The following is a 13,906-nucleotide window of genomic DNA, read 5'->3' as shown; positions in this document are numbered from 1 at the left end:
GATTCCCACCAGTGACCCTATGCTATCAGTAATTCCCCCTCTTCTCCAAACCGCTTTCCTTTCTCTCTTCACTCTCCGGTCCATAAAGGCACAAAAATGCCTATACCATTTATTTTTTTAACGTGACTATGTCTGCACATAATATTAAGTGTTAATTCATGTCAGATATAAAGTAGACATGCTTGGAGAATGACTGCACCTCAAACTATGCAAGTGGAGAAGAAATCATTATTATGATTAACTTCCACCTCATGGAGACTTTAAGATAACCTATGGAGTGTTTAATTAGATACAATTAGTATTTCATTAGACACTTTTCTGGTTCAATAAAATCAGTACAATGGATTGTTTTCTAAATTGAACGTCAACATTGTGCCCCAGCAATTGACACACTGACCAAAACGCCCTTCCTTCACATGATGGAAGTGCACCTGGCCGTTGCACACACTTACATCCCCCTCGCATGTGAGCTTTCCCCCCCCCTGACTCCAGTCTGTTTCTCCCGCAGTTTCTGACTCAGCACACACACCTGCTCTGTTCCCCTGACACACAGCGTGTGGAATGCGGGCTTGGTCGTACAAAACACAAAAGAAAGAGAAATGACGATGCAACGCCTGTGTGCGCGCGTGTGTGTGCGCACTTGTGTGTGTGTGTGTGTGTGTGTGTGTGTGTTTGTGGGTGTGCGGGTGTTGTTTTCGGTACTTTACACTAGCCGTGTAAGCATCTGCATTTGTGATGATCACAAGTGTCCTGATTTGGAAGTGTCTTCGTGAAACAGTGCGCATATTAACATGTGTTTACCCAGGGAACTTATGGCTAGACTCTGATCCACACGTGTCTTTGTGTGTGTGTGTCTTTGTTTGTGTGTGTGTATGTATCTTAGTGTGTGTGTGTGTGTGTGTGTGTGTGTGTGTGTCTGTGTCTTTGTGGGTGTGTGTGTTTGTGTGTGTATGAGTGTTAGTTTGTGTGTTTGTGTGTGTGTGTGTGCGGGTGCATGTGTGTGCATCCCTGAGCTCAGTTAGCTTGTACCTCATGTTTTCGTATCAGTCACTGTACTTTCCAGATAATTAAGAACACAGATGTAGAGCATCATGTTAAAACTCAATGTACAGCAGGTTTAAGATGAAGACGATAACATCTTAAATATTTATACATACAACCCCATAACCCGTGTCTTGTAAGGTCCAATCTTACAAGTCGGAAAACACAAAATACATAAAACGGCTCATGTACAAACACCAAATCCCCTTTATGTCAGAGCAAATAATAAATAAACCGAAACAGGGCGAGGATTAATGGCCAGCAGTTGTGTCCTAGTTCTGCGTTAGTGGATTGCTCCACTTTCTCAGCATGCTGCAGCGAATGAGTCAGTCGGCGAGGGACTACTGAGTTTGAATTGTGAGACAGAAATACGACTTGGAAACGTTTAAAAGTGAGTTTCACACGCAGAATTTTTTGATGTTTTACTTCATGCAACAGCTTGTTTTTCCTCTACTTATCTGAGCGAACTAAAAGGACATGTGGGGTCCCCCAAGGATAAATTATTGAGTTGCCTTGATATTTTTATACTTAGGAACCCACTTTAGCAGATTTGGAAAACCAACACTGATCAAGTGCATGGAGCGAATGAAGGACTGGATTTGCCCCAAGTCCCTCCGGCTAATTAAAGATAAACACTGGAATAATAATATTTGATGCCAAAGAGGAAAGATTTAAAGTAAACGCTTGAAGTGAATCTGAATCAGTGGCATTGAAGAATAAATCTGAAATCTTGGTGTAGTTATGAAGCGTTTTATTAGGTGAGTGCTGCATGCAGCACTCAACTATTGTTCTTCATAAGTTTTATTCTTTCTTTATTATTCTCTACAAACTTTGGGACCTATCTCCTTGCTCAATTGTTCACCTAGACACTCCATTCAAATATAAATATTTTATACTTTTTAAGATATTCTAAGACCTAACTAAATCAATTTTCAACCGTTTATCTTCGGTCAAACAATTTAACAAATCTACACATTTGTATATTCAATAATATCCAAACGGAATTTCGACATCATTTAAACTTTCTTCAGAATCACAGTTTTAGTTTCAAACCGTCATATTCCACAGTTGGTCCCATTGAAGCCGTCCGCCCATTCTGACACCTAAATTACTGAAGACATCGTAACTCGGTCAAATTTCAACCGTTTACCATCATTCAAACCATTAAACAAATCTACACACTTGCATCTTCAATAATATTAAACTTTTTTCAGAATCAAAGTTTTAGTTTCATACCAGCTTGGTCTAATTGATTTACGACTTTTGAACTGTTGTTCCAATCCTCTCATTTGATCTAAGCCATTTAACGTTTCTTTATGTCTTAAGCTATGTGGCTTTATTCAAAAATATTTTCAAGCTCGCTTTCCACTACAGCACTCACCGCATTTTCTGCAGGAAATGCATTTTCTAGTTAATTATCTACTCTGTTTTTCACCACTTGATTTCTTATATACTCATGTTATACTTTTGTATTATTCTGCTTACATTTCTCCTTGTTTTGTTTATTTTCTTTTAATGGTTGTCCTTTTAATGACTTTATGCGTGATTTATTCCTTTGTGAAGCACTAGTCTTGTATTTGAAGGATCTAGATAATCAAACTTGCCTTGAAGGCTTATATCCTGTTTCTCTTTCTCATTTTGATATTAAATTTTCTTGGGGATGTGTTTCTTACTATGATTATTATGATAATTTATTTTATGCTGCCTTATAATGCCTTTTTCGTAAAAATAAGCAAAGATCGTAAAAAGAAATCAGTGAACGATGAGCCATCTAACATCTACACAACAACATCACAAACCGAGTACCCACAACTAGTTCAGCTCAACAGTACACCAACACACAAAACCTGGTAGTTTACACACCAAAACCGATCGTTCATTTGTAATTTCCCTATAGCCGTAATGCCTTTGAAAGCTGAAAGGCACAGATTAGCAATTTCCATGTTACTAATGTTAACCTCCATCTCCGTACCACCTGAAACTATAACTCCTGGTGCGTAAGGCAGGGAGGGGAGGCGCGGACCGGGGGATGTGTGTTTGTTGACACCGCATGAGTCATCCGCCGCTACGTTCGTGTACAGACACAGACCCCGGCCCCACCCCCTGCCGCATCACCACTGCAACACATGGAGGAATGTGTGTATGTTGCTGGAGTGTGTGTGTGTTTGTGTGTCTGTGTGTGTGCGTGTGTGTGTGTGTGTGTGTGTGTGTGCATGTGTTTGTATTGGCGTGTCTGCGTGTGTGTGAGTGAGTGTTTGACATCAACCCCGACACGGCGAGCGCTTATTTGGCCATAGGTGTGTCTGTCTGTGTGTGTCTGTCTGTCTGTGCTTGTTCAGTTCTGACACGTGCCGTCGACCTTTGACCGTGTGCTGCGGTTGCCATGTCAACAACGTCTCCTCGCCCCCCCCCCCCCCCCCCCATCCCCCCCTCCAAACAGCCCTGCGTAGCCTCCACCTATGAGGTGTCACGAATCACCCACCCTTTTTGGAAATGGATTCATGCATGACACAAAGGACCGCCGGGACACACCATGAAGCAGCATCAATGCATGGAAACATTCCAGTTGTATTGTGTCTACAAACCAGGCTAGCTTAGCATTAGCTTCACCTACACTTGCATGGATGCATGCTTGCCAGGCAATCCCCCATGTGTGTTTGTGTGTGTGTGCGCGCGTGCACATGTGTGTGCACGTGCAAGCCTGTATGAATGTGCACGTTTCCATGAATGTGCACGTTTCCATGTATGTGCGCGTTTGTGCGTGTGTATATATGTGTGTCTGTGTGTGAGTGTGTGTGTGCAAGCATGTATGTGCCCATTTGTATGTACGTGTACGTGTTTGTGTGTCTGCCTGTTTGTGTGTGTTTGTGTGTGTGTGTGTTTGTTAGCACGTTAGCACGCTAGCCCGTTAGCTCGCGGCGGCGCTCCAGCCCACCTGCTTGACTTCGGCCTGCAGGTGCCTCAGCTGGACGCACTGCTCCAGGTGGCGGCGGTGCTGCTCCGCCGCCAGGTCCAGCTCCTGCTGCTTCTCGTGGAGGAACTCGAGCAGGTCCTGCACCCGCGTGGCCATGTCCACGTCGCGGTCGCACAGCAGCTCCACGCCTGACGGAGGGAGGGAGAGGGGTGGACGTAAGGTTGACCTGTTGCTATAATGTATAAGCTTGTCTGTTTTGTTTAGATCTTCTTCGGTAGGGGGATGAACTTTTGAACGGAAGACGCGAAGTGTGATCATAGTGAACAGGTTGTTCTCATGTATCAGTGTTCTCTCAAGTCATTATTACATCTAACCTACGTTACATGGAAGTAAATTAAAAAAACAGCCCCAACCTATTTTCTATATTGGCAAAAATAGGATTAATTGAATTATCATTTTGGTAACTGTGACAAAACAGCATGGATTGCTATGTATTTGATCATGGAAGGCATGCAAAAATATTTAGAGCTACGGTAGGCATTTTTTTGTCCTATTTTGTAATTATCCCCGCTGCATCCATGTAATAATGTCAAAGTAACAATTGGCTGGCCTATACCTCTCTGTCTACCTACCTACCTGGTTACCTGCCTGCACTCTGCCGAGTCTTCCACAAGGCCAGGCAGACCCTTAGGCTAAAGCTAGCGAGCTCTTCATGTGTTTGGGGTAAAGTGGGTTTGTAGGGAGACCTAACGGGAGACGTAGCGGGATCCTTCCGGTTGGATCCTTCAAAAATAAAGCCTATTCTGGCAGGTCACTCGCAAACTACCTACCCTATCTTTAAAACAAAAACAAAATAAAACACGTTTTTGGTCTCACTGGCAGGCTCAAGCAGAGTTCTAGGTAAGAGGAGGGCATGTTATCCCGACGGTTACGATCTATGCCAATTTTCTGATACCTTTTTAGTACTGTTGTTGTGTAACTGTTATGAGCGTTTGTAATAAGCGATGTTGCATTATGAAATCCCCCACATACCGTAGCGTTATACTTTGGGTGTCAGAGAATCCTAACCCCTCACTTGGACGTGGACATTAACAAAGACGATAATATGAGGAATATTGTGGTTTTGGGTTTCGCTGGGTCTTAAAAGAGAATCCCTAGTCTAAGGGCTCCCCACTCACCGGACGCCTGCACCTCGGTGACATACTGCAGCAGCTCCTGGCCCTGGTGGATGACGTCGAAGGTGAGGTTGTTCATGGTGAGGGCCTTGTCGGCGTGGTGCTGCAGACGCTGCTCTGCCAGGGGCAGGTCCTCTGTGTCAAACTCGCCCATCTGCTGGGACAGCTCCTCGTTCCATGACTCCAGGTCCGAGATCACCTGCTTGAAGGAAGGAGAGAGCGGTAGGAGATAGGTGATGAGGCTTCACAATAAAAGTTGCATCATATTTGCAGTTGAGTACAATTTTATGTATGTGTGCATATTTACTATCTACATTTTATTGCGTGTATCCCTTGTAAGCCAAACTTTTTCGGTTATATTCTTTGGTCCTTTTATTTCTTTTCACTTTTAAATGTATTGGGCAATCAAAGCAATCTTGTATCAGTAACAATTTTCCTCAGGATTAATAAAGTAATCACAGTATTTTGCATTTAATCCTGTTAATTAAATTAATCTGTTAATTAATTTAACCCCAACCTTAACCCTATATTGTTTTACTAGTTTTAATAATACAATAATAATTAATTGAATAATAATAATACGACAATGCTGCAATCGCACAACCTATACACAACGTGTAACACACACACACACACACACACACACACACACACACACACACACACCAACCCACGCAGGTATGCGCACAATATTCCCAAAGTATGACAGGGCTGATTACAGTATAAGAAATATGAACCACTCGCTGCTCCATGCTTTTCCATTCTACAATTGCGCAAGAACATTGAGTCATTGAGTTCTCGACTCCAAACGCCCAGCGGTGCTGATGTGTTGGTGCTTGCCCTGAAGCACCAAGAAGAATCCCTGCATCACAAGACCAGCGGGCACATTCTGCCCCTCTCCGACTTCCCTCAGTCTTGTCACAGCATCTCGTCAACAACCAGAGACACTGGTGATAGTATTCCCCGGCCTCGAGTGTCCTGAAGGCTTCAGTGTCCAGAAAATCCAACATATGTTCTAGAAGACGTTGTTGTCGTCCTCCTCAACACTTTATGGAAACTGTTGTTTTCATTGCCTGGATCTAAGGACACTGACGCCTTCAGGACACTCAGACCGGTGTCTCTAAGACACTGTGGGAAACAGTTGTGTTCATATCAACACGTAACCCCGTGGATGAGTTATTTAAAAGTATCACACGCATTTGCAAGAGAAGGATCTTCATAAAAGCATAATCAATCAGTGGGAAGCCATGACCGACGTGTTACCGTCATCACTTTACAACAACAACAAAAGAGAAAGAGAAAATAGGCCATGTGACAGCCCACCTGCCGTCAGGTATGTCCATGGGAGACAGAGCAGGGGTCTGTAAATCACTCTTAAGTTAACAGCCAGTGACAGACCTCTCAGCTGTTAGCAGAGTATAAGAGGACACGAGAATGCGCTCATGCATGTCTCAACAGCTGGATCATCAACTCGAAGGATATTCAAGCTGTAAGGAGGTGTCTTGTGGACGCGCCTGGTGCCACTAAACAGTTTTTCCGATTTTTCTTAGAGTGAAAATGAGCTCCCTAAAACAGTTGCTTTCGTCAAATCTGCCGTCTTGAAATTGAATCGCCGGCGTCTTAGTTACAAGTCCTTCAACTATGTTAAATTGGCTGCCACGGGGAAATATAAAGAAATAAATTGGTTGTCACACTGATGTCAAACATCCTTTCAATGAAGGATCTCAACAATGGCAGCTGTAGCCGTAGAAAAAGTGATATTATGTGGAGGTGCATAAAAACATCAAAACACAAGTACAGCAGATGTATCAAACAAACTCTTATTTTGTAATATAATTATCTTCTTGAAAAACTCCGGAATAAATAAAGATATGATACAAATGAAAATGAAACCATTCCCCAGTCAGAACACAACTCAAACATTCAAAATCCATGCTACACTTTTGAAACAGCTTCATAGATGTACACATAGGGCTGGGTGAATAATCGAATTTTGATCGTGATTTTGATTTTAGTGGCAAACGTTCACTAAACTAATATAATCGAGTTGAAAAGTTTTTTATTTTTATATATTTTTTATTTTCTTCATTAAATGTTTTATAGAAATTGCAGAACACCTAGATAAATATCTGTACATTATTTAAGATTTGAATATTTTCTATTTGACCATTTTGTGTATTTTTTTAAGGCGAAATTTCAAAGTTCTCAGTTACAAAGTGTTTTTTGGGAGAGACATGCTGAATAAGTGCATCATGTTTTCATCTCAAAAATAATCGATTGAACAATTGTGATTTCAATATTGACCAAAAAAATCGTAATTAGGATTTTTTCCATAATCGAGCCGCACTACGTACACAACAGAGGCTAGGAGCATGATCCCCATATCCAGAAGTGTCTTGGTTCCATCCCCTCATCCTTGCACTACTCATAAGCACACCGACAAAGACGCCACCCCCCCGTCTCCTCTCGTCTGTATCTCTATACGCTTTGAATCAAAGTGACTGCTAATCCTCTAAATAACTACTAATATCCATGATCGCCATAATCACTTAAACCAGCTTTTGTGATTAAACCCTGACACTTTCAAAGAAACGTGTCAGACAATTTTCCTTCTTGATATCTTCTATGTTCAAGGCTCCTTCCCGTCTGAACAGAAACAAAAACGACCGAGAACTTTGCTTTAACCATATCGGACAAAAATCCCCCAAATCCGGATCACCCCATAATTCTCCTCAAAACGCCATGTAAAAAGCCACCCAAACATTGGGTTATGTTACCTGAAAGACAGCCAAAAGATGCACTGGTGTGTGTAGAAGACCCCCTAGCCCCCTACCTCACCGAGCACTCTCACTGAAGGCTTATTTGCACTGAAGCCCCTAGCAGTCGTAAAGCAACCAGCTCAGAATTGAGTCCCCCTCCGTTCACACAGATGGTACCCAAGTGTGGCGATAGCTCTGTTTACTGTGGATCTCAGTCCTAGGGAAACACTTGATAAAGTATTTGCTATAGGTTGCAGTACCGGCTTTCGCTTCTATGAAATCCTTCTCACCTGCCGACTAAGAGAGTGCAACGATACCGTAAAATAAAATACAAATGAAGTACAGTATATCGTACTGACAGAGGAAGAACGCTAGCGTCAATAAGCCACGATAGCAGCCGTATAAATAAATAACAACCGTTTCATACGCATTTTAAAGTAAGCTCTTAGGAGTTGAAGTGATTTACAGAGCAGTAGCAAATTACCTGGGCCGTTTCCTTACTCCTGTTTCGCCTCCAGTGAATGTTTAATAAAATCCCCTCCCGGTATAGAAAGACCATCTCCGTGAACTTTCTAGGAGCATTGCACAATGAACGACTGGGCTACTGAGCCTACCTCTTAGCTTTACTAGATCTTAGCTTGACTCTCTGGTGGAGATAGACACAGGGAGAGGGAGAGAGAGAGGGAGAGGGAGAGGGAGAGGGAGAGAGAGAGAGAGAGAGAGGGAGATAGAGAGAGGAAGAGGGCTGTTCCCTGGAGGAAAGCCCTTGTAAGCCACGTGTGTTTCATGTGAACTCCTGCCCTCTCTTCAAACACACACACACCTCCCTCATCCAGCAAATCTGGAAGGATTCTTAAGGCAGAGGATAAGTGTGTGTGTGTGTGTGTGTGTGTGTGTGTGTGTGTGTGTGTGTGTGTGTGTGTGTGTGTGTGTGTGTGTGTGTGTGTGTGTGTGTACGCGCACGACACACATTCTTGTGTATTCGTGTGTACGTACGGATTGGTTTGAGATTTTGGGAGCCGCTATTTATTCCTATTCACGTGCATGTGCACGCATGCGTGCATGTGGGTTTGTGTCTGTGTGTGTGCGTGTGCGTTTGTGTGCGAGCGTGCGGACACACTTGTGCTGGCTCGACACACGATGGCTGTGTAGGAACAGTCCACTGGCAACACTGAACCGATGGGCAGAACTAATGTGCAGACTACACCACCGTCCCCCTGAGATCCACCAACCAGATCCCACTGTTAACACCCCCACCTGGTGCTGCATGTGTGGGCAGGCTGGGAGACCCATGGAAACCATGAACACTTATTAGGAGGGCGGTTGGTTTGGGAAGCTTTGCCATTCTCAATCAACAGGCAAAGTGCTGGTATATTCCCCCTTACGTATCTATTGATGAAGGCGATCTTAAGGATAAGGAGACAGAATTCGTATTTGTGATGGGCTCCGTGCCATATAATCCTGAGAATATTTTTAAGAGAAAACCTACTTTTGTGATTCGAGACCCAGGTTATGAGGTCACTCAGCAACTGTTTCAGTCAATCAAGGGCAGCGGTTTATAAGACACTGTTCAAGTGGATTTTAGAATAACTAGATGCGATTGCGTCACCATTTCACTGTGACATCACGTTCAGTTTTTATAGCCCTCAGGTATAGTATTTCAGTGTTCACCAACACACACACCTAATCCACATGCTCAGACAGATATTGTGCATGCTTTACACATTACACAACACAAATTACACACACACACACACACACACACACACACACACACACACACACACACACACACACACACACACACACACACACACCCTTTCATTCTTTCTGATCATTGACCAACCCTCTTCTCGTAAGCTGTAATAATAACAACTCAGAACAACACTCAATCAACACTCGATCAGTCAGCCATGGCTTCAGTCTGCAGGTGGAACAAGGTTTGGTTTACAATAAGAAAAAAACCACAACCAGAGCAACAAGAGAAATATTCACATGTAAGCCCAACTGTGAGGATCCATTTGTGTTCACAGTGGATAATGAACTCATTAATGTGAAAAACATGAGGAAGTAACAAGGCTTTTGGTAGGGTAAATACTCTGTTTAATCTCCGATACAGAGCGAGTGTTGGCTCTGTGCGTTCAAACAAGCTGTGTTCAGCGTGCATCGCAGACACACTGGCCTTGGTTATAGCAATGGGGAGAGTCTTCAATGGACCCTCAGTCTCTGTGCCGCTGCTGCTGCAGCAATGTGAGAGCAGACACACTCACACATACGCACACACACACACACACACACACACACACACACACACTAAAACACACACATACACACACACACACACAAACAAACACACACACACGCAGACAGAAACACACATATGCAGACAGAAACACAGACACACACACACACACACACACACACACAAATACACACACACACACACACACAGAAAAAATACCCTCACACACACACAAACACACACACACACACACTGTCTGCCATTGCCTCTCCTTTAAAATTGTTACCACCTCAGACAAGCACCATAACACCACACTAACCGCATATTCAATGCAAAACGTCCTGATAAGTACAGCAGGCCTTAATTGCAGACAGGCTATTATTAGAGACCGTTAATTATTTTGAAAGGCTGCTCCATTTACATTCAGAAATCGTGATTGTGAGTATAACTCCGTACATACACGTGTGTCATGACAAAGCAATGTGGTGATGATACTAATTGTAATAATTCCCAATCGTCATAATAATGAAATATTTGCTAAAATGTTATGCACATAAAATGAGGCTCACACCCACTATTAAACATTGTTTTTTCCTTGGCTTAAAATATATTCCCAGCTCTGTTTATTATTTACTCTTCATATCAAAGTCCTATTTTTAGATTGTGGGAGTAGCGTTTTTTTATGAGGTTTTTGTTTCCAAACATGTCTCACATTCAAGCGCTCGTGCAAAGCAGCGGCATCTGTAACCATGGCAACCGCGTCAACCCCTCCAGGGCATTCAGTGTTGTTGATGTGTTTTCGAATATCATTTCTACAAGAAAGTGTTTTCGCGGGACCGACTGTATATATTAAGCTGTCACTGAGGCCTGTTTTTCTTTTACCCAGCCCCAGGTCCCTTATTAGTGTTAAATGATGTCAAGATGAAAATGACACATTTCTAAGTGGACCCTTTTATACTTTAACGACAATTGTATACCGAATGTGTATTTATCGTGATGAGCAGGAGGGTTCTCAGTGGGGGGGCCAGGGCTGATCCACACCACCCACGGTATTCAGCTTGGCTGCCACCCACAGTAAATCTGTACTCTAAATAAAAGATGTGTGTGTGTGTGTGAGGTGTGTGCTATCCACTCCGCTTTGCACAGGCTGGGTGCTAAGCCTCATTGCGAAGGCTTCCCCTCTCACACGAGTCTGGACCCACCACTGTTCATCGCCAACACATCCACGGCTGGAGATACAGTGGGAGCTTTAACAGCACATGTTAACAGAATCAATCAGACGATAAACACCCAGGGGAAGCGTGGATTTGTCGGTTGACATAAACACCGCTGGTCTCTAGTTGAGACATCCACGCCCCCCCCCCCCCCCCATACAAACACACACACACACACACACACACACACACACACACACACACACAGTCTGCCATCGCCTCTCCTTTAACATCTTTACCGCATTTTAATGTTTTCTGAGACAGCACCATCAGGCTACACACACACAATCACACAGGCGAGCCCCCCTCCCACTCCATCCCTGGTGGGACTCACGTCGATGGCGTCCCTCTCGAAGATGCGCAGCTGGAGGAAGAGCTCCAGCTTGATCTTCCTCTCCTGGAAGAGCTCCTCCATCTGGGCCTGGGCCTCGTCCAGCTGCTGCAGCACGCTCTCGATGTGCGCCATGGAGCTGTTGTGGGGCGTCTTGTTGCTGGAGATGGCCGAGTCCCTGCAGGGGGGCACAGAGGGTGGTGGTAGAGAGGGGGGTGGAGGTAGAGAGGGTAGTGGTGGTGGTGGTGGTATTAAGGGAGGAAGGGTCAACAGGTGGTTCTTGTTTACCAGGTAGTGTGTGTGTCCGTATTGTGTGTGTGTGTGTGTGTGTGTGTGTGTGACGTGTTTGTGTGTGTGTGTGTGTGTGTGTGTGTGTGTGTGTGTGTGTGGTGTGTGTGTGTGTGTGTGTGTGTGTGTGTGTGTGTGTGTGTGTGTTTCTTAGTTTATGTGTGTGTTTGTGTGTGTGGGCGCTTGTGTGTATTTGTGTGTGTGTGCGTGTATTTGTTTGTGTGTCTCTGTGCGCATGCATGTTTGTGTGCGTGTGTGCACACAAACAAGCGTGTGTGCGTGTGTGTGTGCGTGTGTCTGCATGACTACATGTGTGTGCATGCATGTGCAGGCGTGCGTGTGCATGCTTGTGTGCATGTGCTCGCATGTTTGTGTGTGAGCGTGTGGTGCACTCGTGCCTGTGTGTGTGTGTGTTGTTCCCGGGGGGCCTCCTCTGTATCAAAGCTAGCGCGGTGGGACACATCAGCAGGGCCCACATCGGCGGGGCCCACAGTGCCAGCACATGGCTCATTGATCACTGAGACTCCCGGTGGGATGGGATCGCTGAGAGGATTAAAGGTGCTGCTTTAGACACCGCGCCCCTGCCCCCGCCCACCCTATCAGGCCCCCTCAGGAGCGCCCTGTGATCTGCACAGTCCCCCCGCCGCCATCTTACACAGAGTAACGTGTAAGAGCCCGACTCCTCTGAGAAACATGGCGACAGCTGACCGGGCCACTTTGTTGGTTAGCTGCTTGCGAGTCCTACGCTTGTCCGCTCGGTTTAAATGAATAAAACGTCTGTTTGCATTTGTTGGTGCACACACGTCTGTGTGTGTATGCAATAGTCTCTACATGGTTTGCGTGTGTGTGTGTGTTTATATGTGTTAGTGTGTACGTGCGTGTGTGTGTTTGTGTGTGTGTATCTGGATATATGTGTGTGTTTGTGTGTGTGTGTGTGTGTGTGTGCGTGCGTGTGCATTTGTGTGCGTTTCCGTGCGCGGGCAGTTTGGTGTATGTGTGTGTGTGTGTGTGTACGTTTCTGCATATGCATGTGTGTGCTTCTGCGTGTGCGTGCGTTGTGCCCACCTGAGCTGCTGGATGAGGTCCTCCCCCTCCTTGATGACGTTGACCGTGGCCTGCAGCGTGGTCTGCTGCTGCTGGCCAAACCTCTTGATCAGCTCCTGGACCGCCTCCACCGACTCGGCATACACGTCGTCCAGCAGCTCTTTCTGCAGCTCCTCCAACCACGTCCACAGCTGGGGGAGACGGACAGCTCAGTGCCACCAATGGGACGACAGGAAGGAGGCCCCTCCCGTCACCTCCAAACGTAAGCCCTCCCACAACGGAAGAGTTTGTATAAAACGGTCGATACATGATGGATGCCAAGCAAAGCGCTAGGTCGGACGTTCGGCGTGTAGCCGGCGAAGACGGGATTTCGATGCTTTCAACTTTTAAAACTGGTATTTACGTTTCTAACTGAAGAAAGACGTTTTGGCTTTCGTGGTTTTAGAACGTCAAACAAAGCTGTGATCTGATTGGATCCGCTTCAAGAAGTCATTCTCAACCGGAGGTCATAGGTGATCTAGTTTGAACCTGAGCACATCGCCAAGGTGGATGATCTGAGCTATCCGCTACACCAATGGTGGAGCCATCACTGTAGTGAACTTTGGCGCTAAGCTCCATGTGAATGTGTATCTTATCCTAGCTATCTTTGTTGCATAAGGTGAATGGGTTAACCTAGCGATAGTTAGTGCTTTGTTCTATGAACATCCTTACTGTATCGACAGGGATATATTGTTGTTTCATTGTTGTTCTTTGGATAAAAGCGTCTGCTAAATGCCCTAAACATAAATTTAGATGAATAAATTGGCAATGCTAGCTACGGCGACACCATTCCTGCTCATGCTAATCACGTGTCGATCGTTTAAGGGGTCTTTGCTGACTCAGGGTGCCGCTGAATAGA

The 13,906-nt window shown here is 44.8% G+C and overlaps 1 protein-coding gene across 1 annotated transcript in view; it reads right to left on the bottom strand.

Moving 5' to 3' along the window:
• Positions 1-13,906, bottom strand: part of triob (trio Rho guanine nucleotide exchange factor b) — a 135,647-nt gene that overhangs the window by 53,586 nt on the left and 68,155 nt on the right. The window contains 4 exon segments of the mRNA XM_030369795.1: positions 3,977-4,143; positions 5,134-5,329; positions 11,680-11,854; positions 13,030-13,199. Of these exon segments, the coding sequence (XP_030225655.1) occupies positions 3,977-4,143; positions 5,134-5,329; positions 11,680-11,854; positions 13,030-13,199 (708 nt within the window).

The sequence above is a fragment of the Gadus morhua genome, chromosome 11, assembly GCF_902167405.1.
Source record: "Gadus morhua chromosome 11, gadMor3.0, whole genome shotgun sequence".
NCBI classification, from domain to species: domain Eukaryota; kingdom Metazoa; phylum Chordata; class Actinopteri; order Gadiformes; family Gadidae; genus Gadus; species Gadus morhua.
The sequence above is the reverse complement of the archived record's forward strand: the minus strand, read 5'-3'. Positions and strand labels throughout refer to the sequence as shown.